Raw genomic sequence first — 24,008 nt, 5'->3', positions numbered from 1 at the left:
TTCTACTTGCTCTTTTCCCTCTCGTTTAGTAGTTGAAAATTAATAAAGGTCCATCAAGTAATGCGAGAATCCATAACACTATGTAACACAAATTTTGTTCCTGGATAGTATGTGTTATTTCTTTATTGTTTTTGTTGTTAAAGTACAGAAAATAGCCATTATTCCCTTCAAACTTTGCTTTTGTGACCTGGATAATGAAATTTATAAATTAACTTATTTTCTGTGTAAAAACAGGCACATTTGCACATTTTCATTTACATAAGGTCTGAATAAAAATAAAACAACATATGAATCAAGATTTACATGTATTTATACTACATTTATACAAAAATGAACAAAAATCTTTAGAAGTGAGTAGTTTTTCAAGATTTGCGATTGTAATGTAAATCTCTTTCGTGTATCAACCCCCAAATATAGTCTCCCACATAATTTTTGTCCTTGTGATTGCCTAAGAAGCCCCGAACCACTGCGACAAAGCTGCCCCAAGGTTTTTTGTCCTTCCTACTGAGCTTCTTGAGGAATTCTGTGCACTCCATGATCTTCTTTATTTGTGGTCCAACGAAGACACCACCTTTGCCTCAGACAGCTTAGGGAAAAAGTCTCAAAGATACTTGAAGGCTGAAGACTACTTATCAAGAGGTGTGACAAATTGTTTCATAAAACCCAATTTTATGTGCATGTACAAACTCTAAATAGTTTAAACAAAATCTTTCAGAAAAAATTAACTGCAAGTCAATCAAGAACAGTACAATAACAACTCATACCAGTTAAACTTTCAAATAGATGATTACAATCAATAAGTGGTTTTTATTGCAGACTGAAATAATTGTTTGAACAAAATTAACCTAGTTGTTAGTCGTTAAATGGTGTTTAATTTATTTTGTCTATCTCTTCATCAGTAGATGAAATGCCTAACCTGGTCATCAATATGTTGTCTTCCACAATATGAAGTTCACCTATTGTACAAATGAAACTGGCTAATAAATTTTCCATTAGCTCTATTCTTAAAATACCAAATTCAATCCTAAATTTCATTAAAAAAAAGTCCGTTACGGTTTATAACTTTAAATATTTAAGCTTGCAATCGTACTTTAGTTGTCTTTTCATTTAATTTCTTAAAGAGTTTTACTACTAATAAACATACTTTGAAAAACAATTTTAAGTTTTGTGATGGAATGCAACGACTGAAGTTTTATAGACAATTTATTAAGATAGCTTTGGTGTTGACCCGTTGTACAAAAACATACACTAAAAAAACACTATAGTTATGCGCTTATTTGATTTTTAACAACCACTCTATTGATTCAAGCATTTCTAAATTTATATTTTTAAACTGATAAATTTTGCAAAAAAGAAATTGAATTTTTTGCTCAACTGTGAACTTTATGATTGAATTGGTAGAGTGGCAATGGGCTCTTCTTTAGCTAATCTTTTTCTCTGTCATCACGAGAAGCAAAGTAGTATTTTAAACCGTTATATCACTAAAGGTGTTTAGACAATATCTTTAGGAGCTCTGATTTTGTTCTTAACTGTTAGAGAGCTTCAGTAGCAAATACAAAAGTATAAATTTTGCTGTTGTGGTTCAAGAAGATCGTAAACAATAATTTTTGGATAAAGTAATTGAGAACAGTGAAACAGTAATGATAATTTCAAATACGAAGTTCACCATTAAAAATCGAACACTTTGTATTTTATCTCCATAAGCTTTGCACCTAATATACCTAAAGAAAATATCTGATTTGTGTATAAAATATTTAATAATACCAAAAAATTATTGTGCAAAAATATTTTTCACACATGTTACTGACCGAATGCTTTGTAACTATTTGATCAAGCAAATTAAACATCTACGGATGGAGTTTCCAAATGCCCGTTCGTCATATCTGTGTCTGTTTTTTTATAGCAAAACCACATCAGGCTATCTTCTTTGTCCACCAAAGGAAATCGAACCCTTGATTTTAGCATGGTGAATCCGAAGATTTCCCACTGTTCCAGCGGGGGACAAGTTACAGTTTTACTATATGTTTATGAATATTCTCTGGCCATATCAAATCATTGGGTATATCCTCAAATACAATAAAGATATATCTTTAAACCTGGCTGCCGCTTGTAGTATTTTTAATGTAAAAAATGTATTCCTTCACTGAAATCATCAAATGTTTTTTATAAGTTTGCTTATTCTTACTGTCAGTATGTTAACTTGTGTGGAAGAGCACGCGAATATAAGATATCAGAATATATTAAGGAACACGTCCGAGAAGGATCTGACTCAGTCGTCCACTCAAATTACTTTAAGATCTCAACAAACGCCAACGATAAACAGAGACTCAGTATAAAAGAGAGCTTACTGACACATAATAGAGGTAAGAAATTAAGCAAGTCACCTTTGTCTTTAATTTACCTTTGATTTTATGACCTTAATCGTCGTGTTATGCAGTTGAATATTTTACTCTTTATTTTATCATTTTTAGTTCATGAGTTATGAAATAATAAACAATGAAGATTTATTATAAATAACAACTGATTAGCGTCATTTTGTTTACTATTTATTATTTCTAGTTGTACTTTTACATAAGAATAAAAATAGCAAAGCACCTAAAATTTGCAAATATCGTCTTAAGTTTTATTTCATTAAGTATTTGATTTATATCAGATGTTTGAATTTTATAAATCCAAGTAATGTTTTACGTTTTTATCTAAATTTACAATTGGTATTGTAAACGTGGTTTGTGATACACCTATTTTATACGTTTTATTTTTTCATTATTACATACAAAATTAAATGTTAAATACGAGAGATCAACCCCTTTCTACACTTCTTACGATCATAACAGTTTTAAAAAAATTAAAGGTATTTCTACACTTTTTGAATATCTTGTCTTCAATTCAGCAAATACGTTTAGCTTTTAAAAACATTTAAACGATGTTTTTGAACCATCAGTAAGAAAATAATCAGTTTTACAACATTCAGTGGACACACAACAGGAGCACATAAGAATCTCTTACAACGTCAATGATTCTGTTATATAACACACAATTCTTAATTGTTTAGCGTCAATAAAACACCAACAATTTATTATTATCATGAATTTTATATTGGCTTCAATTTACATTGTAACAAACTACAAGATTTTCATTCTTATGTCGTAATGAATGATATCAGATATAGTTCTTTAAACTGAACCTTCTGTTGGATTCCCACAGAATTGTAACAGGTTATCAAGTTTCAGTACAAGATATATACAGCTGTTTGGCCCAATTCTTGTCAGTAGAAAACTAGAATGAAACGAATTAAAGTGTTTCTTGTTTTACTGGGTGCTGCTAACATAGTGGGGCTGTTTGTGTATGTAGAGAGCCGGCCCCAACACAACCTTCCGTATGAAAATGAAGAACTTGCAAGAATTTACATGAAAGATTTGGATAAGAAGTTATCCAAAGCCTTGGAAGAGGCAGTGAGTGCCCGATGGGAGTACAACACAAATATCACAGATTACAACCTCGAAAAAATGGTAAGTAGATTTTTTGTTGCTTAAAGAATTAATAATTCGGTAAATGTATATAATATTATTCTGAAAAAATAACACTAAATTAATTAAACTTGTATCATATGCCAGCTACAAATATGTTGTTATGTGCCACAAAAGCGCAATATATGAAATAAGTGCGCAATGAGAATTTTACTCTGTATAAAATACACGTATAAATTTCCATTTTTGCATAAAAAAGATAAATAAATATCAAATTGCCTAAAAGCAAATGAATCATCCACTGAAACGCAATGCAACATTATTCAATTTAAAATAATTTTTATACAGTGTTCACCACTGCAGCAAATGTAGAATCTCTTACTGACAAATCTAACACCAGAAAGCTCTCTTAGTCTGATTTTCTTCTTATAAGACAAAAACAATATTACAACACAAAACCCATAACGGGTTAACCTAATTTTGAATGACGTCAGGACGTTAATAAGTGTTTTATTTAATGCTTTCCGTTAAGTGCCCTTTAATTTTTATAAAATATTTTTACAATAGTTGGATTATTTTTTGTTGATATTTTTCAAAAGTATAAAGTAGGCTTAAAATGGATTACACCACATGTTGGTTTATTCTGCCAAAACATCTAAATGGAATACTTGAATATCATATACTATTACTATTGAACGCCTGTAATTAGAATCCTAATCTGGCTGCCACAGGTTGAGCATCATACCTATTTAACATAGTTCAGTCAGATGCTTTTCATAAAATCGATTATGCAAATAGCGTCTCGACAACTACCATATCTGTCGTATACCAGTCGAATTGATAAGCCTTGGTTTTGGGCGAAAGGGCTCATCAGCACTGGATATGGCAGATGTAGTGTGGTTGACATATTATTACATATTATCTTTGTTTAATATTTAAGGTATAGCTGAAACTTCATTCTTGCTTGATTTAATACTGATTTTAAAAAAATGGAACAATTAGTTCAGCCTTGTCACTTTTAAAACGATATTTTACAATTTTATTAAAAGCCCAATGTTCTAACACTTAAGATAGTTTTGATTACGTTAAAATTTGAACTACAACTGTAAAAGTTAATTTTATCCTTACTTAAGTTGAACTAGTATATTTAACATGCTTCCCCTTAAAACTTACAGTGTTTTCTTAGACCTTTACTTTTTATCTTTGAATTAATATGAGATTAAGGTATTGTGCAGTGTAAAAACTAAGTCTGACATCGATCGCCACAGTTAGATCTAAGGTTAATTCATTCATCACTTTATGGCAGTTATCCCAGGTTTTACGTTATGTTAATACGTTGTGACAATTGATATAAGAACATAATTTAGGGTTTCCAAAGATAAGGCTCAAATATTACCTGTGATTGAAATATATCCGGTTTAAACTTTTATAAAAAGTAAAAACTTGAATAAAAGAACTATTACAAGTGTACATTCTTAAAAATAAACGCTATTTTTCCTTTTGTCAAAGAACGTTACGAATATATTCTGTCGCTTCAGTTTTGAAGTTAAAATACTTAAGGTTTTGAATATCAGGAGGTCTACAATGCTTATTACAAGTCAAACTATTAGGGTTGAAACAATGACGAATAACAACAACAAAAGGCAAAACACGTTCTCAAGGTTGTGTTACGGAACTCTGTCTCAAGCTATGTTCAATATTTGTAACGATTCTTTTTACATACTTCCACGCTTATTCAACCACTTCTTTAGAAACCAATTTATTTTTATCTCCATGTGATGCGAAAACTAATTAACAAGTTTTACACGTAACAACTAAGGAAGTTTATTATTATCCTATACAATAAACTTTCAGGATTTATTGTTTTGATGAACACTAAAGCTAAGTATTTTCATCAGAACATTACAAACTAGGTACCCTTATAATAATTTGAACATATGATTAATTACAATAATTTTCGCGTGTTTCAGTTTTGACTGTTAATACGTCTATCACGATTTATTTTTTTATTTATAGGTCGCAATATCTCAGAAGTATTACAAGTTTCAAAAAACAGCGTGGAAGGACACCATTCTTTTTAAATGGGAAGGTTTCAAAGACGAGTTATTAAAACGACAGTTTAAAGAACTGTCTGTTCTAGGAACAGCAGCGCTGGACGAAGATAAACTAGAAAGAGTAAGACAATCAGCTTCTAAAAACCCGTTGTTTAAATCAGTTTTACACAGTTAAGAGGGATAGACATTATTTAGTAGTATTAGATTTACTTCAGCAGTCTACGGTTGTTTTAGACGATTGAGTAGCCATCTGTACAGTCTAAGAAAAAGTTATTAAATAATAAAATATTACTACAAAAGATATGAAGTTTTGTTGCTATTGATAAATAAAAAGCTTAAAGTATTTGAATTGAACCTAAACAAAGTATAAAGACATTTAGCAGCAATAACTGAGAAATTGTACACACATGAAAGAAAACAAATACTCTTTTTAACACCTTATTTAGTTAATTTGGTTTTTTTAAACAATACTTCTCGAAAAAACTGGAAAAGATGGGTGAATGGTTAGACTAAATTATCCATTAAAGATAACTCATTTTCTCCTTTCGAATTATTTAAACTGAGACTGTTTTTAAAGTTGTAAGCTTGTGTGATATAAGAATTTAAACTTCGAATGCATTGCAATAAATTATTTGTTTCTAAAGCTAAAATAAAATACGCACATATTGATTTTACTTATTGTTTGAACTTAGCCCATGTTTCGTACACATGTGCAAACATTTCTCTAACCTACCAGTTTTTAAATTGCAGAAATATTTAATTATATCATGAGTCATTGTTACCTAGTTCACTTCATGATTAACAAACAATGAACTATAAAGAAAAATATGTAGCAAAACAACTTCACCTTGTCTTTGTTTAATTTATGTAACCAACTAAAAGTAGGCCTTTCTAATCTGGTTCAGTACTGTGAAAGCTAACAACTTCTCTTACCTTTTCAAAATTTGTGATAACAGACTAGTGTTTTGTATTCTGTAAGGACTCGAGAAGATATCATTTTATCTGCTATTGGCCTGGCATAGCCAAGCGTGTTAAGGCGTGCGACTCGTCATTTGAGGGTTGCGGGTTCGCATCCCCGTCGCGCCAAATATGCTCACCCTTTCAGCCGTGGGGGCGTTATAATGTTACGATCAATTCCACTATTCGCTGGTAAAAGAGTAGCCCAAGAGTTGGCGGTGGGTGGTGATGACTAGCTGCCTTACCTCTAGTCTTACACTGCTAAATTAGGGACGGCTAGCACAGATAGCCCTCGAGTAGCTTTGTGCGAAATAAAAACAAAAACAAAAAATAACAAATTATCTGTTATTCTTTAACTATCTAAGAATGCGAATGAGAAACGTAAATATAAAACATTTTTCTTAGCAAATAGTTATGAATGTTGTTTAAGAATCCCCTCCTCCAGAGGTTACACCGTTATGGAACTTTTTTATAGATAGCAAGGAGAATAGGCAGTAGAAAATATATTCATATAATGTTTCTCATATGTTTTTTCTGTGTTTTAATTTGTTCACTTTAACGTTACTAGGCCGTGAAACAAGTTGAGACTGCAAAGTCACTTTGAAACTAGCATTTGACTGCGATGAATAATTTTGCTGAAACCACTTGTTTTGTGATTCTCATGTGCTTTACATGAATTTAATTCAGTTGAAATTCAAAAGTCCAGAGCATAAAAAATATATTAAGTTATCATAACTCTTGGTTTGGGAACTTTGTGTTTATAAGTGTATTATGGAAAGCTTGTTTTTTTATGTTTGATCAAGTTGTTAATCCAATATTTTCCTCATATAAGTAAATCATAATCTAAAGCAATGAAAGTCAAAATGTTACAAACTTATGAAATAAACGAACTTTTGTCTCTTCCTCAAACTTAAACCCGAACATAAAACTAATAAAAATTTTGTAACTTCAGTTGTCATCCCTAGAAGCAGAAATGAAGAGGACCTACAGTACAGCTGAGGTCTGTATCCGTGATAAGTGTAATCTGGCACTGGAACCAGGTAAATTACATTTACTGCATGATAAATAGTACTGTCTTTGGTACTTAGGACTTCCTTTTAAATAACCTGTTTGAAAGTCTTGCTTACGTATAACAATCAAATCTCTCCTCTCCAAAATTACAAAGCTTTTAAATTTGTCTGTTTAATCTAACTTTAAGTAAAACGATGGAAGCTACAGGTTTTGTAATCGAAACGATAATGTTTGAATTGATGCATTTATTGAATTAGTACGTTAAGTATCACTTATATTTTCATTATAATTTTGTTTAACTGTGTATACAAGTAAAATATCGGTCATGAGCTATCAAAATTTTAGGTCACCGTAAAGTAAAACATAAAAAAAACCCATAAACCTAAAGTGTTTAATAATTCTATGGGCTTATAAAACGTGAAGTAATTAAATATAAGGCATAATAAACGTCACAATGTACCGAAGAATTTCAAGCTATTTTAGAGATAAGTGCAACTTGCTGTAAAATCTCTGTATTAGCCATAAGGAACACTAACTGTTCGATCTCTAACTAAATATAATTTAGGGTTTTCAAATGAAATGCAGTTTTCTTGTAGATTTGACTCGTATACTGGCTTCATCTCGTGACTACGAAGAATTGAAGGAGGTGTGGCTAAAGTGGAGAGATGCTGCAGGAAAGCCTATCAGGAATCAATATATTGAAGTTGCAGAGCTGGGAAACGAGGCAGCAAAGGCCAATGGTAAACTGTTTGTTATCTTACAACAGACTTAATTTCGTCATTGTATTTCTGTTCTCTTACCGCAATCGTAATTTCATGAATAGTACCGGCTATCTTGTTCAACTTTATGTGATTTACCTGAAATTCAGTTTGAACATTATTTTGAAAGTGACGTATGATCTAAAATAAACTATAAAAAAACTAAAAGAACCACATTGTTCTGTTTAACAGAGTTTTGAATGTGGTAATGACTAAGGTTTGGTTGTATTATAACACAAACGTATAAGTTTGGTAGACTAAGTTCCATTTTGTACTTAGATATCCATATGATGATGAAGCTACGACTAAAGTTTATTTTGTATTATGATGATGACTTGACGATGTGACTACGACAAAAGACAATGTTGCTTTATGATGCTAATTTGACGATGTGGCTACGACTAAGGCCAATGTTGTATTGTGATGCTGACTTGATGATGTGCCTACGACTAAGACCCATATAATATTATGCTACAGAATCTGTAATATCGTAAAAACTAAAGTTTATGCTGTATTATGTTGAAGACATGATAACAAAGTTTGATTTCTGATATATGATTGATTTTCTAACATCATAGCGATCGTGGTCTGAATTTATATAATAATATCGTAATGATTAAAGGATTTCTAAAGTGTTATTGTTTACACTTTCATGCGTTTCTTTCCATGCAACGTAACATAGGTACAACTGTTTGGTTTCAGGCTTCTCAGATTTAAGTGAAATGTGGTTGGAACCCTACGAGTCTGAGACGTTTCGAGATGACGTTGAAAATTTGTGGAACGAACTTCGTCCTCTCTATCAGAAAATTCATGCTTATGTCAGGATGAAATTACGTGAGATATATGGAGACAAAATGCCAAAAGATGGGACAATTCCTGCCCATCTCTTGGGTATGTTTGGTACTTGATGTCTACTTTTAAATTCTATTGTACTAATTTTGATTTATAACTAACGAAATTAAATCTGCTGCAAGAAACGTCAGGATAAAAGACTACTTCAAACCATTTACTATGTTCATTACAAAACGACTTTTTTAACTTTTTAAATTCTAATTAGATAAGAAATCCATTGGTCTTACAGGTTATTGTATTCAAAGATTATTTACCTCTAACTTCGAATAACTTACGAAAATTAATTAATGTATACAGAAGAAATTTGTCTTTTTTCCTGTTCCTGTTTAAAACAATTAATATAAATACAAATAATAAAATACGTTCCTAAAATATTGAATAATGTAGGGAATATGTGGGCACAGACTTGGACATCTCTTCTCGAGGACTTGAAGCCGTTTGACAAACCAAGTATTGACGTAACAAAGAAAATGCAAGAATTGGTGAGTTTTCCGTGTGGTATATTGTAATCATTGTTTAATAATACCCATTATTTTACTTCTAATTCTGTACATTGATGTCAAGCAGAAAAATATTTTTTGTACTAGTAAGATTTTATTTACACAGTTATCTCGATATTTGTATTTTCACAAATATGTAGAAAAAAATGGGTAGAGTCATGAGGTAAAGCCGTTATTTAAATTCTGAAACGTTTTAATTGAAACAAAGTAATTGTTGCCATTTATTTAGAAGTGGGACGCAGAGAAGATGTTTAAAGTTTCTGAGGAATTTTTCACTTCACTTGGACTTATTCCAATGCCACCTGAATTCTGGGAACATTCGATGTTAACGAAACCAAAGGATAGAGACGTTGTCTGTCATGCTTCTGCATGGGACTTTTATAACGCAAAAGATTTTAGGTAAGGCATTAACTTGACACTGGAAAATTGACATTAATATTATGATAATTTTAATAATATCACTAGTACAGATTTTTAGAAAACATCATAACTATTTCTTCTTTAGCTCTTAACACTAAACATGAATCATGACTTATGTAAGATACAGGGTGTTCGGAAAGTCACTGTGCACTTTATTTATTAACAGACATATTTCAATATAGAATACAGGAGGTAAATATGAATGACAATTATAAACAATGTTGAAAGTGACCCCAGTTGGCGTCAATACAGGCCTGAATCCTTCTTATTTTGTTTCTAAACACCGCTATCAGTTGCTGGCTTGAAATAGACTGAATAAAATATGATTACAAAACTGTACAGTGACTTTCCGAACACCCTGTATTAGCAGGAAGACCAGTTTCAGGCACAGAGGTCTCTAATTTACAGAATGTCCGACTACCACTAAAAGAATAGCTGGATTGAATCATACTGGTATAATGCCCCCACAGTTGGAAATAACGGAACTTGTTATGTGAGTTCAAAGTTCAAACCTTGGTTCTTCAGATCTCCTCGAAGAACAATAATGCTTTGTAATGTGAAGCTGTACAAATAATGACAACATTTTGTAGACGTTAAGTTCTAAAACTTTGCAGTAAAATTATGTGCATGAGATCAACATGTGTCAAGTAGGTATTATAAATTACTTTTGATGAAATTCTATTTCAGTCTTATTTTACGTTCAATATAGTAATTAATTATCTATGAATAGGATCAAACAATGTACTGACGTCACTACAGAGCAATTAATCACCGTCCACCACGAGATGGGACACGTAGAGTATTTTCTTCAGTACAAAAACCAACCTGTTATTTTTAGAAGTGGAGCAAATCCAGGTTTGTGATTGTTTCAATTTTACGTCTCGATTTTCATTAAAAAGATATTTTTATATCACTTTCACAGACACATGCATTTATTGAAAACATTTTTAGAAAGTGTCATTTGTAAATTATTTGTTACTGGATCATGTGTTGCACTAAATATCGATACTTAAAGGTAGATTAGTTTCATTTACACAAGATAAATATGTATATGTAAGTTTAGAAACCTAAAGATTTAGCATTAAACCATTGGCTTGGTAGCCTTATGTGAATGATATTCTTGTGCGTAGCCAATAAAATCTCTTGAGAATCGACCAGTTTAGGAATTTTTGGTTAGCCCTAGATCCACATAATGCAAAATTATCCTCGTAAGCTAAGTATAATTAGAGTACAAAATTTAAATGTACTATTAAAAACATTACTCTCCAAACAAAAACCAAAGCTATATAATCTATCAGTTTAAAAGATCTCGTAGATTTTTTACATTAATGTGTTGTATTTTCTTTGTCTTACCAAACAATTCTCAAGTGTTGACCTAAGATGTACAAACAACTCGAGCAAAATAAAGGAAGGGCTGTATTTTAAATTTTAACACAGCATTATCATATATTTTAGTAGTGATTAAACCGGCAGACACCTCATGTAAACAGAAAATTGTCAAGTATTTTTATCATGACTAAACTGGCAAAGAGTTCATGTAAACGGTGGTTTATCAAGTTTTTAATCGCGAGTAAGCCAATAGATAGGTCTTTTAAACATAGATTCAAGTATTTTTAATTGTGATTAAACCAACAAATAGGTAATACAAATACAGGTTTTTCAGGTCTTTTTAACATGATTAAACTAGCAGACAGATCTTGTAAACAAGACAAGACTTTTTAATCACAAGTAAACGTGCAGGTAGATCAACTATACAAAAAAACCATTTCTAATGGTTTTCAAACCAGCGGATAGAGCCTGTTTAAAGTTATTCTCGTCACCATGTAAAAATTTACAGTAAGTATTTATTAAATGCGTTAACTTTATGTCCTAATATAGACGTGTTCATTTTCTCATCATGGAGGAATTTAAAACTGAAGGGATGTTGTTGTTTTGAAATAAGGACAAAGCTATTCGATGAGCTATTTGTTCTCTGCTCTCCGCTTTTTAATGTTGTAAATCCGCAGACATACCGCTGAGCAGCTGAAGTGATTCTTCTGTAATTGTTATAGAGATAAATGGCTTGAATTTTGTTTTAATTACGCACACAGGTGTTATTTTGTGTCCTAGTAACCATGAAAGTAAGTTTTTATTGTAATCAGTATTTTAATACAAATGAAGTAATTATCGTGGTAGGGTAAACCGGTAAGTTGTCAACGCATGGCCCTTCGAAACAATCTAAACAAAGCACGATGGGGCTAAGTAAATCAACCACTCAAATGATGGGTTATTTAGAACCTCTTGTAAACTTGTGTTATTTAAATGAAGAAAAATCACATTGCATTTGTTTTTAAGCAAAAAAAGCTGACTGCAATGCAATGTTAGGGAAAATGTTTAGGTTTTTATACAATGGAAGCTAAAGAGGGTGCTCAGGTCCCCTAAGTTGTTTGTTTTGGAATTTCGCGCAAAGCTACACGAGGATTATCTGCGCTAGCCGTCCCTAATTTAGCAGTGTAAGACTAGAGGGAAGGCAGCTAGTCATCACCACCCACCGCCAACTCTTGGGCTACTCTTTTACCAACGAATAGTGGGATTGACCGTCACATTATACACCCCCACGGCTGGGAGGGCGAGCATGTTTAGCGCGACGCGGGCGCGAACCCGCGACTCTCAGATTACGAGTCGCACGCCTTACGCGCTAGGCCATGCCAGGCCTGGTACAAGGTGTGACAGACAAATAGACATTTGGCTATAACAATATATATAGACAGGTTCATCTTCTATTTGCAGTCGTTTTTATGTTAAATTATGTACGTCTGCATTTCTATTTCTTAATATATCTGTTCATATTGCTTACATAAATACCCTATTGTCTATTTGTATGTAGTATATACATATACAGCATATGTTAGTTTTTATACTTGGAAAGGTATTATAATCTATTACAAAATATTTAAAGGGACAAGTATATGTAGTTTAATCATTCTTTAAACAAGTTTAGAATACAGTTGAAGCCAGTAACATCGCTTATTCGTTGAACACAGTTGTACTTCATTTGCTACAACCCATGAACGCCGGATTCCCACTCGTTAGAAATTGTTACATTTGGCAAAGAGAAACCTTTACAAGGAGTATGTCTACAGTTTTTGAATCTATAAGGCGTACTTTTAACTAGAAAATCAAAATTACAGTTTTAGATTATTTAACCTCTCCCCCCTATTTTTATTGAAATAACAACGATAAAACTTCAAAACAATGTTTACATCCTTATATGAAATTGCTCATAAAAAATATATTTTTTATAACTTATTTTTTGTTGTTAGAATTGTCTAATATTCCCAGCCAGCTTGAAATATCGATCTGTAAAAATAACGTTTATAGGTACAACTCACTCAAACAGTCATCTTAAATTATGTTACGTATTTATTTAAAAACTTATTAACCAAACGTTCATGTGGTTAACGAAGGTCGCCTCAGTGAAATATTTACCGTACAATGTTTGTTTTTTTACCTTAAATCGACGTTGCTTTATAACCCATGCTTTGTTCTTTAAACGGCCAAACCTGCAAGCAATACTTCTCAAATTCTTCCCAGGTTTTCATGAAGCTATTGGTGATATAATGTCATTGTCCGTATCTACTCCAAAACACCTACAGGAAATCGGTTTGCTTGATAAACTCGTCGAAGACAAAGGTAAGCTCAGTTCAAAATGGAAGGTTTAGTCTGTATTAAAACGTAAGTGCTATTAAGAATAAATTTTAAAAAAACACTTTGTATCAAAATAACAGCTACTTCCTTATATCAAAATAACAGCTTCTTCCTTAATAAAATGTTTAATGTTCATTACGTGATATTCTGTTTATTTTAGTTTATTCTCATGCTAATTTTCTGCTTTTCTATGAATTTAAACTTTTCTAAGTTAAATTTTCAAAAGCTTTTCTGCAGTTAATTTAGTTCAAGTTTTATTAAAACTGTGATATAAATTGTACAAAAGCATCATATTCATCGTTGTAAAACGTTTTAAAATATTAACATAGTTTACACAGATGTAAGATGTTCTGAAGGCAGAGTGATTTTCATAACTGTAGCAACTGTAACGTGTTTGAATTCGGACCGTGGCCAACAAAGGTTTGGCACTTTGAACATGTTTTAGAAGCAAAGAATGGTGAACTTAGCTGTAATATATATTAAAAGTATAGAATGATCTGCACAGCTGTAAAATCTACAACACGTTCTGAACACAGCGTAACAAATATAGCTGTAACTGTTGTAATATGTTTAGGGCAGATTTAAATAACTATGGCAGCTGAAACGGGTTTCGAACGTATAAAGTGACCAACATAGTGTTCTATATAGTCATGCTACGTTTTTAGCACTTACTCACTTAATTCTAAAGTTTACATACAATTTTTCAAAATTGTTCATATATCAACTTCTATGTAGTTTAACACGGAACATTGGTAAAGGAATAAGCTAAGTTCCTTTCGCTTTAGTTTCCTATTGTTCTGGATCATTCGTCTAAGGTGTCATTTGAACCTCCTCGTGCGAAAGATTTCTGTTAAAGTAGTAAATATTGTGTAAAAGTGCACAGCAAACATTTTCATAGGCGTATCAGATGGCACTTTAAGGATGAGGATACAATCTCCCTTATTTTTCCATGAGAATGACCAATGATAAAGTTGATGGTGACCTGGGAGATAATAGCATTATTATATTGTGTATATAATGTTATGTTTTTAAAATCTAAAACAGCTCTTCTTAGATACTTACTTCTCCATTTGGCGATCCCAGGAATCCAGTAAAGGCGCCACCATCGTCACAGTTGGTGTCTTTAGTTATTTAACTAACTAAATAAATATTGTTTCACACTGTTATACATTATATCCAGTCTCTTACATTTTTCACAACTCAATATAACTCTACAAAACATGTTTTCTCCAGGAGAATATATCTTATTACTCTTTAGTGAAATCAGTGCGCCTGATTATCGCAATAGCTGTAACAATATTAATATGTTAGAACACATTATCTGAGGTACATTGCATAATCTACATGGTTGTAGCAACTGTAACATGTTTTTAAATATATATATGTGTGTGCAGTTGTAACAAATGTAACTATAACAAGATTTAAATATACAGTAATCTACGTTTGAACACATAGCGTGATCTACTGTAGCAACTTAACATATTTTGAGCACTTAACATGATTTAGGTAACTGTAACAACTACAACAAGTTGTGAACACAAAGCGTGATTTCCATAACTCTAGTGTATTATGAACGCATAACATGATTTACATAGCAGTTTAACGTATTTTGAATACAGACTTTGATATGGACAACTATAAAAGGTGTAAAATGTCTTGAATGCATATGGTCGTTTGCCACTAAGATTTTAAGAATTCTAAGCATGATTTGGTTTCTGTAATTTTCAACAATAACATTATTGATGAAATATAAAAGTTTAGAGCTAAACTTATTGTGCGTTAATATGAGTAAAATTTAAATAAGAAGCACAATATATTTTATACTTCAGAAACCGATATCAACTTCTTATTGGCCATGGCTCTTGAGAAGATCGTTTTCCTGCCCTTTGGCTACTTGATGGACCTGTGGCGATGGGATGTCTTCAGTGGTAACACTGCATATGACAACATGAATAAAAAATGGTGGGAGTTGAGGTACGATCTCTGTTTCAATTTTTGTTTAAAATATTTGTTTTACGTCTACGTAGTGCAGACTTATTAAGAAGCTAGTTGGTCTGTTTTAACGTCCAAACTTGAAAAACATTTAACAGAGACTTGTAGTATGTTATTTTACAGGCGAGTTTATGAGACAGTAGGGAAAACGACTTCAGTACCTTAATTAATGATCACCAGAGAGCGCTAATTACAGTTATGCAGAATTAACCAGGATATGTTTGATGCTGTTTTGATACGGGCAACGGAATATAAATTTCATTATAGCACCTTCTCGTGAGAATTATCTTTAAGACTGGAAACAATAATACAATCTATAATAACAATTATTACAAATAGTTATTACAAACAGTGATTTATATACAAAAGTTTTACAAACTAACCAACAACATTGGGTCTTCTATCTGTTTATTTTTTAATTTCTCGTAAAAAAAAGTGTTTTGGTTGTTTATGCTGGCGTAAAGCTACATAATAGACTATCCACTTTCTTTCCGCCACGAGGTATTGAACCCCAGATTCTAGTGTTGTCAGTCTATAAACGTACTGCTGTTCAGCGGGAATTGTTTGTTTTGTTTTAAACTTTGCTCAAAGCTACACGAGAGCTATCTGCACTAGTCATCCCTAATTTAGCAGTGTAAGACAAGAGGGAATGCAGCTAGTCATCACCACCCATCGCCAACTCTTGGGCTACTCTTTTACCAACGAATAGTGGGATTGACCGTAACATTATAGCGCCCCCACGGTTGAAAGGGGGAGCATGTTTAGTGTGACGGGGATTCAAACCCGCGACCCTCGGATTACGAGTCGTTTACCTTAACCATCTGGCCATGCTGGGCCTCTTCAATCTGATCTGGAACCTTTTTCATATCTTATCGACGGTCCTCCGCTGCAACAGCGATAAGTACTTGGAAGTACAATGCTAAAATCAGGCATTCGATTCCCTTTGATTGACAGAGCAGATAGTCCGATGTGGTTCTTATATAAGAAAAACACACACACACATATCCTATCGACGGTTTACGATGAGTGAATTTATTTCGAGTTGAAATTCATAGAATTCACTTAACTGAGAGCTAGCTAGCTCTTCGATGATCACACGTGAGTTTTTTACAGCTGAAGTTATATAATGTCTTCATAAAAATATTATCGTACGATGTTAATCCGTTGAATTTAAATTGTTTGTAGTGTTCGAAATCTGTAAACGTTCCAGATCATTTATCTGAAATTCCTAATTAATAAACGTTAATAACAACTATAGCTTCCGAAGTTTATAGTATATCAACTGTAGCGAACCAATATTATATATATATATATATACACTCTAGCCAAAATCTTAAGGTCAATGAACATAAAGAAAAAATATGCATTTTGCGCTGTTAGACTCAACCACTTATTTGAGTAGAGCTTCAAATATGAAAATAAGAAAAGAAAAAATAAACATAAAAAACTTTTTAGCATTTAATAGGGAAAATGTGAACACTATGAAATTAGCCTAAATACTAGCTGGTCAAAAGTTTAAGACCATACTGAAACGAAGCGTTAATCGGTAAACACGTAACGAAATTTAGTCATTTGTGCTCAAGCATTAGCATTGTCAACATCTTCCACTGACATCTCCTGTGTTACATTGAATAAAAACATGGCAAAGGCTAAAAAGTTGACAGAGTTTGAACGTGTCAGAATTGTCGAGCTGCAAAAGCAAGGTCTCTCTCAATGTTCCATCGCTGGTGAGATTGGTTGAAGTAAAACTGCTGTTGCAAATTTCTTAAAAGACCCTGAGGTATACGGAACAAGAATTTTAAGTGGTCGGCTCAAGAAAATTTCGCCGGTGTTAAGCAGGAGGATTCGACGGGTTGTCCGGCAACACACTAGCCAATCGTCGAACTAGATTAAGGCCTTTACGGATGCAGAATGTAACTCAAGAACAATAAGACGACATCTACGAGAGAAAAGCTTTAAAAACCGTAAACGTTTTCAAAGACCACGCCTCCTTCCACACCACGAAACAGCTCAGTTAAACTTTGCTGAGAAGCACCAAACATGATACGTAGAAAAGTGGAAGAAGGTTATGTTCTTTGATGAGAAACAATTTTACCTGAATGGTCCAAATGGCTTCCAACGCTACTGGCATGATAAGGATATCACACCGGAGACCTTTTCTACACGGCACAGTGGAGGAGATTCCATCATGATCTGGGGTGCTTTATCTTTCCATGGAACAATGGAGCTTTAGGTTATACAGTGGCGTCAAACAGCAGCTGGCTACATTGGCATGTTGGAGAAAGCACCCTTTTTGACTGAAAGCCCTCGTTTGTGTGGAAATGACTGGATTTTTCAGTAGCACAACGCTGCAATCCACAATGCTCGTAGGACAACGGACTTTTTCATGGCGAATAACGTTATTCTTTTGGACCATCATGTGTTCGCTCGAACAGAACCCCATTGAAAATGTTTGGGGGTGGATGGCAAGGGAAGTTTATAGAAATGGACGTCAATTCCAAACAGTGCATGATCTTCGTGAAGCCATCTTCATCACTTGGAATAACATTCCAGCTAGCCTTCTACAAATGCTTATATCGACCATGCCAAAGCGAATGTTTTCAGTTTTTCGCAATGACGGCCATGTAGCTCACTACCGAGACCTCTTGTTTGGCATTTCCTACCCTGTTTAGGACTTCGTTTCAGTATGGTCTTAAAATTTTGACCAGCTAGTATTTAGACTAATTTCATAGTGTTCATATTTTCCCTGTTAAATGCTAAAAAAGTTGTTTATTCTTATTTTCATCTTTCGAAGCTCTACTCAAATAAGTGGTTGAGTCTAACAACGCAAAATGCATGTTTTTTCTTTATGTTTATTGGCCTTAAGATTTTGGCCAGCAGTGTATATGCATATACTGTCTCTCCGCGTATTGCATTAGTAATATTTTATAAACGTTAGGCGAGATTCTAGAAAATTCAGCTAAATCAACAATGCTGGCGTTTGCATACACTTTTATACATTATCGATTTTTACACTCGATTATCTTCCACAAGTTTAGTGAATAAGCGGAAATTTTGCAATAAAGATTTAACAGTATAAATAATTACATGCATTTCTAAGTATATACTAATCTGAAGCAAGTATCGATATTAAAATAAATATGTAACAATAAATCCATCGTATGTGGAAAAAAATCAAATATTTATTTATTTCAGTTTATCTTTTTCTACAGGATTAAATACCAAGGAATTTCACCTCCAGCAAAACGTACTGAGAAGGATTTTGACGCGGGTGCTAAGTATCACATTCCATCAGGAGTACCATATATCCGGTAAGTTTGTTTATTTGTTTAGAATTAAGCACGAAGCTATATAATGGGCTATCTGTGCTCTGCTAACCACGGATATCGAAACCCGGTTTCTAGCGGTGTGAGTCCACAGACATACAGCTGTGCCACTGGGGGTCCATCAGATAAGAAATGGACAAATAACTTACTCTGAGAATACAGTTTATCATATTTTATGAAAAGTGAAATATATACATATCTTTACATATGAAGTTTCATGGATTCAGTAAGAGTTAAACAATGAATTCCTATACGCTTTAACATATACTAAATTGAAAATTATTATTGTATATTTCAACTGAAGTGTCATTACTGAACCTGTTTCTTAGCCTGAGATCAGTTATGAACGGCTTTGAATACAAACAAGTTTACTTAAAATTAAATACACGTAATTCTGGACTTATTTGTAGTTCAAAATACAAATTCTGGAAATATATTCCTTACAATTTCTTAACGTAAGTAAGTTATGCTAGAAAACCTTTTTAATGTTATATATATGAATATATTGTGATACACATACATTTTTTACTATAAGTTAAGCCTAATGTCAGATTATAAATAAATCTAACTAATCATAGTGGATTGCCATTTTGATTTCAATGTGCTTTGAGTTTTCCACAGGTTTGTTCTATAATCTTTAAACAAAACGTATTACTCAGCTAATGTTAAGACTTAAATTTGCCTGCATTCTTATTCTTGTTGGGATCGAGATTACAAGAAAGCAAGTATAAGAGCCCCTTATCTTTATAATAAAACGAAACACAAATATCACATTAAAGTAAAATCGTACTTATTTTATTATGTATTAAACCTGTATTATTATACAGGTTCATAGATTCAAGATCAAGCGCGTTGAAGCAGAAAAACGCACATTGGAAAAAAATGACTTTGCTACATATACAAACAACTCTCAAATATACTCTATTTTTCAATCACACCTTTTTATACAAATAAAATTGGAATTGCGACTTATAATTGGGTTAAATAAACTCATATTTTAACAAAACGTATTTGTTTACAGTTATTTTGTTAGCTTTGTCATCCAGTTCCAGTTTCACGAAGCACTCTGTAAGAAAGCTGGCCACCAGGGACCGCTGTACAAGTGTGATATTTATAGGAGTAAGGAGGCAGGAAATGCACTAAGGTCTCTAACACATGCTTTATATAAGTTGTTGTTTGTTTTGTTTGCTTTCTTTAACATTTCTGAGTATTTTTTAATAATGTTTTTACTTTGAGGTTTACCTGTTGTTATTTTACTAAGTCACATGTTAACACCGTATTACTAAATTTACAATTAAGAAAAAAATACTGTATAAAATAATAATTTCTTAATAGACACCTTTACAATTCCCGATTTGAGTAAAACCATTTATAGAATTAAAAATGTGATACCACTTTAAATTTCTAATAACTAAACTAAGTATCCCCTACTTGTAACATTTAAAGGTAAACTATCGTTATTTTTATTCTATTTCCAATAAGTTTACTTACAAGTGCGCCTCTTCAAGTGACCGTTTTGGAATATAGCTTGTACATCCGTATATTTAGCATATTTACTGTTTCCTATCTCTTTTAGTTTAGTTAAACATTCAACCTAGTATTTTCAATAGTTTTTGTACACAAAAGCTTCCAAGAGGGTGTATAGTTTTGACAGAAATATATTGGTTATACAATGTAGCTTATCTCTTTTTGTTCTAGTTGCCTGCTGTTCTGAGTCATTTCCCTTTGTTGTCACACGAACCTTATGGTCAAAAGTAAAATATACATATTACTAAACTCTTTCTAGTGAAGCCCTTAGTTTGGGGTCATCTCGACCGTGGCCGGAAGTGATGCAGCTATTGACAGGTGAGCCCACTATGAACGGGAAGTCCTTGGTCACATACTTTGAGCCGTTAGAGACTTGGTTGGACAGTCAACTAAAAGATGAAGTCATTGGGTGGTCTGATGCTAAGTGTGAGTTTTTATTTTGTTTTATCTTTACAAGCTATTTAAGCCTGTAAAACCTAGAGTACTTAGTCAACATGAAACGTATATGACTAGTAACCATATTTTGAAACAGTAGGACAATATAAACTTTATTAATTATTTTTGGATAATATATGTTAGCATCGTACAATGAATATTTGTAAATATATATATATCATATTAAAGTGTTTTACGAAACTCTATGACATTTTTCAAACCTATATTTGAAAACACTGCTCCTCGACTTATACGTTTTTATTATTCCTTCGATCTTTGTTCTCATTGCTTTCAAACAGATGGCCAGGAAGTACATGAAAACAATAATAATTATCGTACACTCAAAATATAATGATTACTCAGAAAATCAAATTTCACCAGTTTATTTATTTATTTTGGATTGAATAAAAGGGACTGGTTTGGCCTGTTGGTCAACGTGTCAGGCTGCGGTTTGAATGATCCAGACCTTGAGGTGTGAACACGCTCCGAACGTTTAACTTGGGTACATTATAAAATTGATAATCATTCTGTCAGTGTTTAAATATATAATAAACAGCTATTAGTATTTTATAACAATTATAATCATGTTTCACGAGCCTGTAAAGAGATTAGACACCATGACAATTGTTGTATCAAATAGTGTTTCAACCACTACTGCGTTTGTTGTACCCTAGACGGTCTTTAAAGCTATGAATTGAGCGAAATGGGTTGTTGGCAAAGGATACAAAAAATACAGTGTGGCTGGAAAACTGATATTCTATTATCATACACTCTTCTAATTCTTAAAAATCCCTAAAGGACTAGATTACGTTGGAAATGTAATAAGCTTAATACTAATGTCTTATGACAAGTATAATTCTGATTATACTTTGCCAGTTTATTACGGGCGTACGTTATAATAAATAAATTTGCTTCAAAGATTCAGACATAGACCTTATGTCTTTAGTCATGAGTTCATAACTGTAGATTGCTATATCTGAACCATATCTGGATCTCTGACCTGGCTGCTAAGTCCACAAGCTCATAAAGTGCTGTTCAGATTGAAAAATTCCATTCTTTAAAAATAAATACATATGAACACACATATTTTAATCCCGGTGTTTTACAGTTTTATATGCGTTATGTTTCTTGTCATGAGTACAAGAAAGCTATTCGTGTTCTATTTTAAAATTATAGCAAGTGTCACAGATACATTAACAATTTACAGCTTGAAAGGTCTGTTTTTAAATCGTTGCAACTCAGATACTTACAACGAAGCCTAGCGTACACAAACGTAAATTCAGTATCACGAAAACATGAATACATAACTTGAAAACGCAATTTGAATAAAGTCATTGCATTAATATGTTTTAACAATATTACATCTGAATAGTTTTTGAACATTAAGAGAATGTTTAAGAAAGATCTTATTTGAGTATTTTGTCACCTGTGATCTGTTTTTGTAAATTTTTGTAATGTGCATTTAATGTTTTGGCCTTGTAATGGTGAAACAGTTAAAAGTTATCGCTCTTTTTTACATAACTGCATGAATATTAATCACGCTTAATGAGGAAGAAAATTCCAAAATAAAAAATTTAGAACATAAACTCTACACATCAGAAGTGTGTATCAACTACACCCTGCTCATTTCTACCTTTATATAATGGGAATTTTTACCTTCTTTAGATCGATTGCGTCGATTTAAAAAAAAGACGAATTCTTCCTCTTACGTGTAGAATATTTGTGTGTAAAAACTGAAGTCTATATTTTATGTGCTATGATTCACAGCCCAGAAGGTCAGATCTGAAACCTGTCATACAATAGAGAGATTATCACAGTTTTTTCACATTTAAGCTAAGACAAACACTCTTATTTAGTAATGTCGGTGGTGACGATTAACGGAGTTTTTCGCAAAAAAAGTATCATGTTGTCGATCACGTGATGTGATATACACATTTCAGTGGTACATAAAAGTGAAGAAACGCAACACTGAAAAATGACTGGAACGAAACCTATCTTCAGTTTCATGAAGAGGTTGAAATGGACGTATATTTGTTTTATCGATGCATTCGGAGTTTTACACTGTAACTTTCTTTTGTAAGAGCTCCTAATTTTGAAAAAAAATAGAAGGATGTCATTTAGTCAACAGCATCCACCGCTAGCTCTTGGACTACTTTAATTGAATATGAGAGTCAATCCTCACATTAATAACTTCTACATGATCCCATTGTGCGGAGCGCTATTTTGCAGCGACAGGACACGAAACATAAACCTTCGGGTTCACAGTCCGATCAGGTAATTCCTAGTCCATTAAACCGTTACGCTCCAAGCCAATGATACAATACAATCTAAGTATTTTCATTGTTATTCTTATTTTATGCTGTTATAGTAAACCCATCATGATATTAGATGAATGTTGTCTTTTATGAAAAGTGATAATCAAAACCATCACTATCAATCAACTCTTGATCTACTCTAGCTCGAAACATAATGTCGCCTGTACGGCTGAGAGAAAGAGAGTTCGTTTGATGATGTGAATTCGAACCCGAACTCCGCAGATTCTGAGTCGAACATTTTAATCATCAGAGTATGCCAAACCCGAGAGTGTGACTCCTAATTTTCGTATCATATCCATTCGAGCACAACAAGTGAATGAAGTTGTGTTTATTTTCTATTCTCATTTGTTAATTTTTTTTCTATCTACAGTTGAAGACTACTTCGAAAATTGAGATCTAACATTACAACGAGAAGGACATCGCCCCATCAGTAGTCAGTTTTGTCTGTTCATTATTGATGCACTGTTTTTGTAGGAATTCTAATAAAATTATAAAGTTTGTATTATTTTACAACTGTTTCTTCTTACTTTTTCATTAATATCTAACATGCTCCTTTAATTTTAAGAAATATGTGATAACTTCTTTTTGTTCACTATGGTTTGTGACCTCCATCAAGAATGACTTTTATACTGTATTTCGAAAGAAATTATTTACAGGCAAATAAGATCAATAAAAATAAACAATGATATGAATAAACGTTATTTTAT

At 32.6% G+C, this 24,008-nt stretch overlaps 1 protein-coding gene across 1 annotated transcript; it reads left to right on the top strand.

Annotated features, from left to right (window-relative positions):
• The first annotated feature begins 3,254 nt into the window (after positions 1-3,254).
• Positions 3,255-23,811, top strand: LOC143225991 (angiotensin-converting enzyme-like). The gene is made up of 14 exons (XM_076456308.1): positions 3,255-3,509; positions 5,484-5,642; positions 7,431-7,518; positions 8,086-8,229; positions 8,950-9,138; positions 9,487-9,581; positions 9,829-9,998; positions 10,750-10,874; positions 13,593-13,691; positions 15,536-15,680; positions 18,911-19,009; positions 20,046-20,168; positions 20,811-20,977; positions 23,672-23,811. Exons 1-14 carry the CDS (start codon positions 3,282-3,284, stop codon positions 23,692-23,694), a joined length of 1,854 nt encoding a protein of 617 aa, XP_076312423.1. The 5' UTR covers positions 3,255-3,281; the 3' UTR covers positions 23,695-23,811.
• The last annotated feature ends 197 nt before the right edge of the window (positions 23,812-24,008 follow it).

The sequence above is a fragment of the Tachypleus tridentatus genome, chromosome 9 (assembly GCF_004210375.1).
Source record: "Tachypleus tridentatus isolate NWPU-2018 chromosome 9, ASM421037v1, whole genome shotgun sequence".
Classification (NCBI taxonomy): domain Eukaryota; kingdom Metazoa; phylum Arthropoda; class Merostomata; order Xiphosura; family Limulidae; genus Tachypleus; species Tachypleus tridentatus.
Note: the sequence above shows the minus strand (reverse complement) of the source record. Positions and strands in the feature narration are given on the sequence as shown.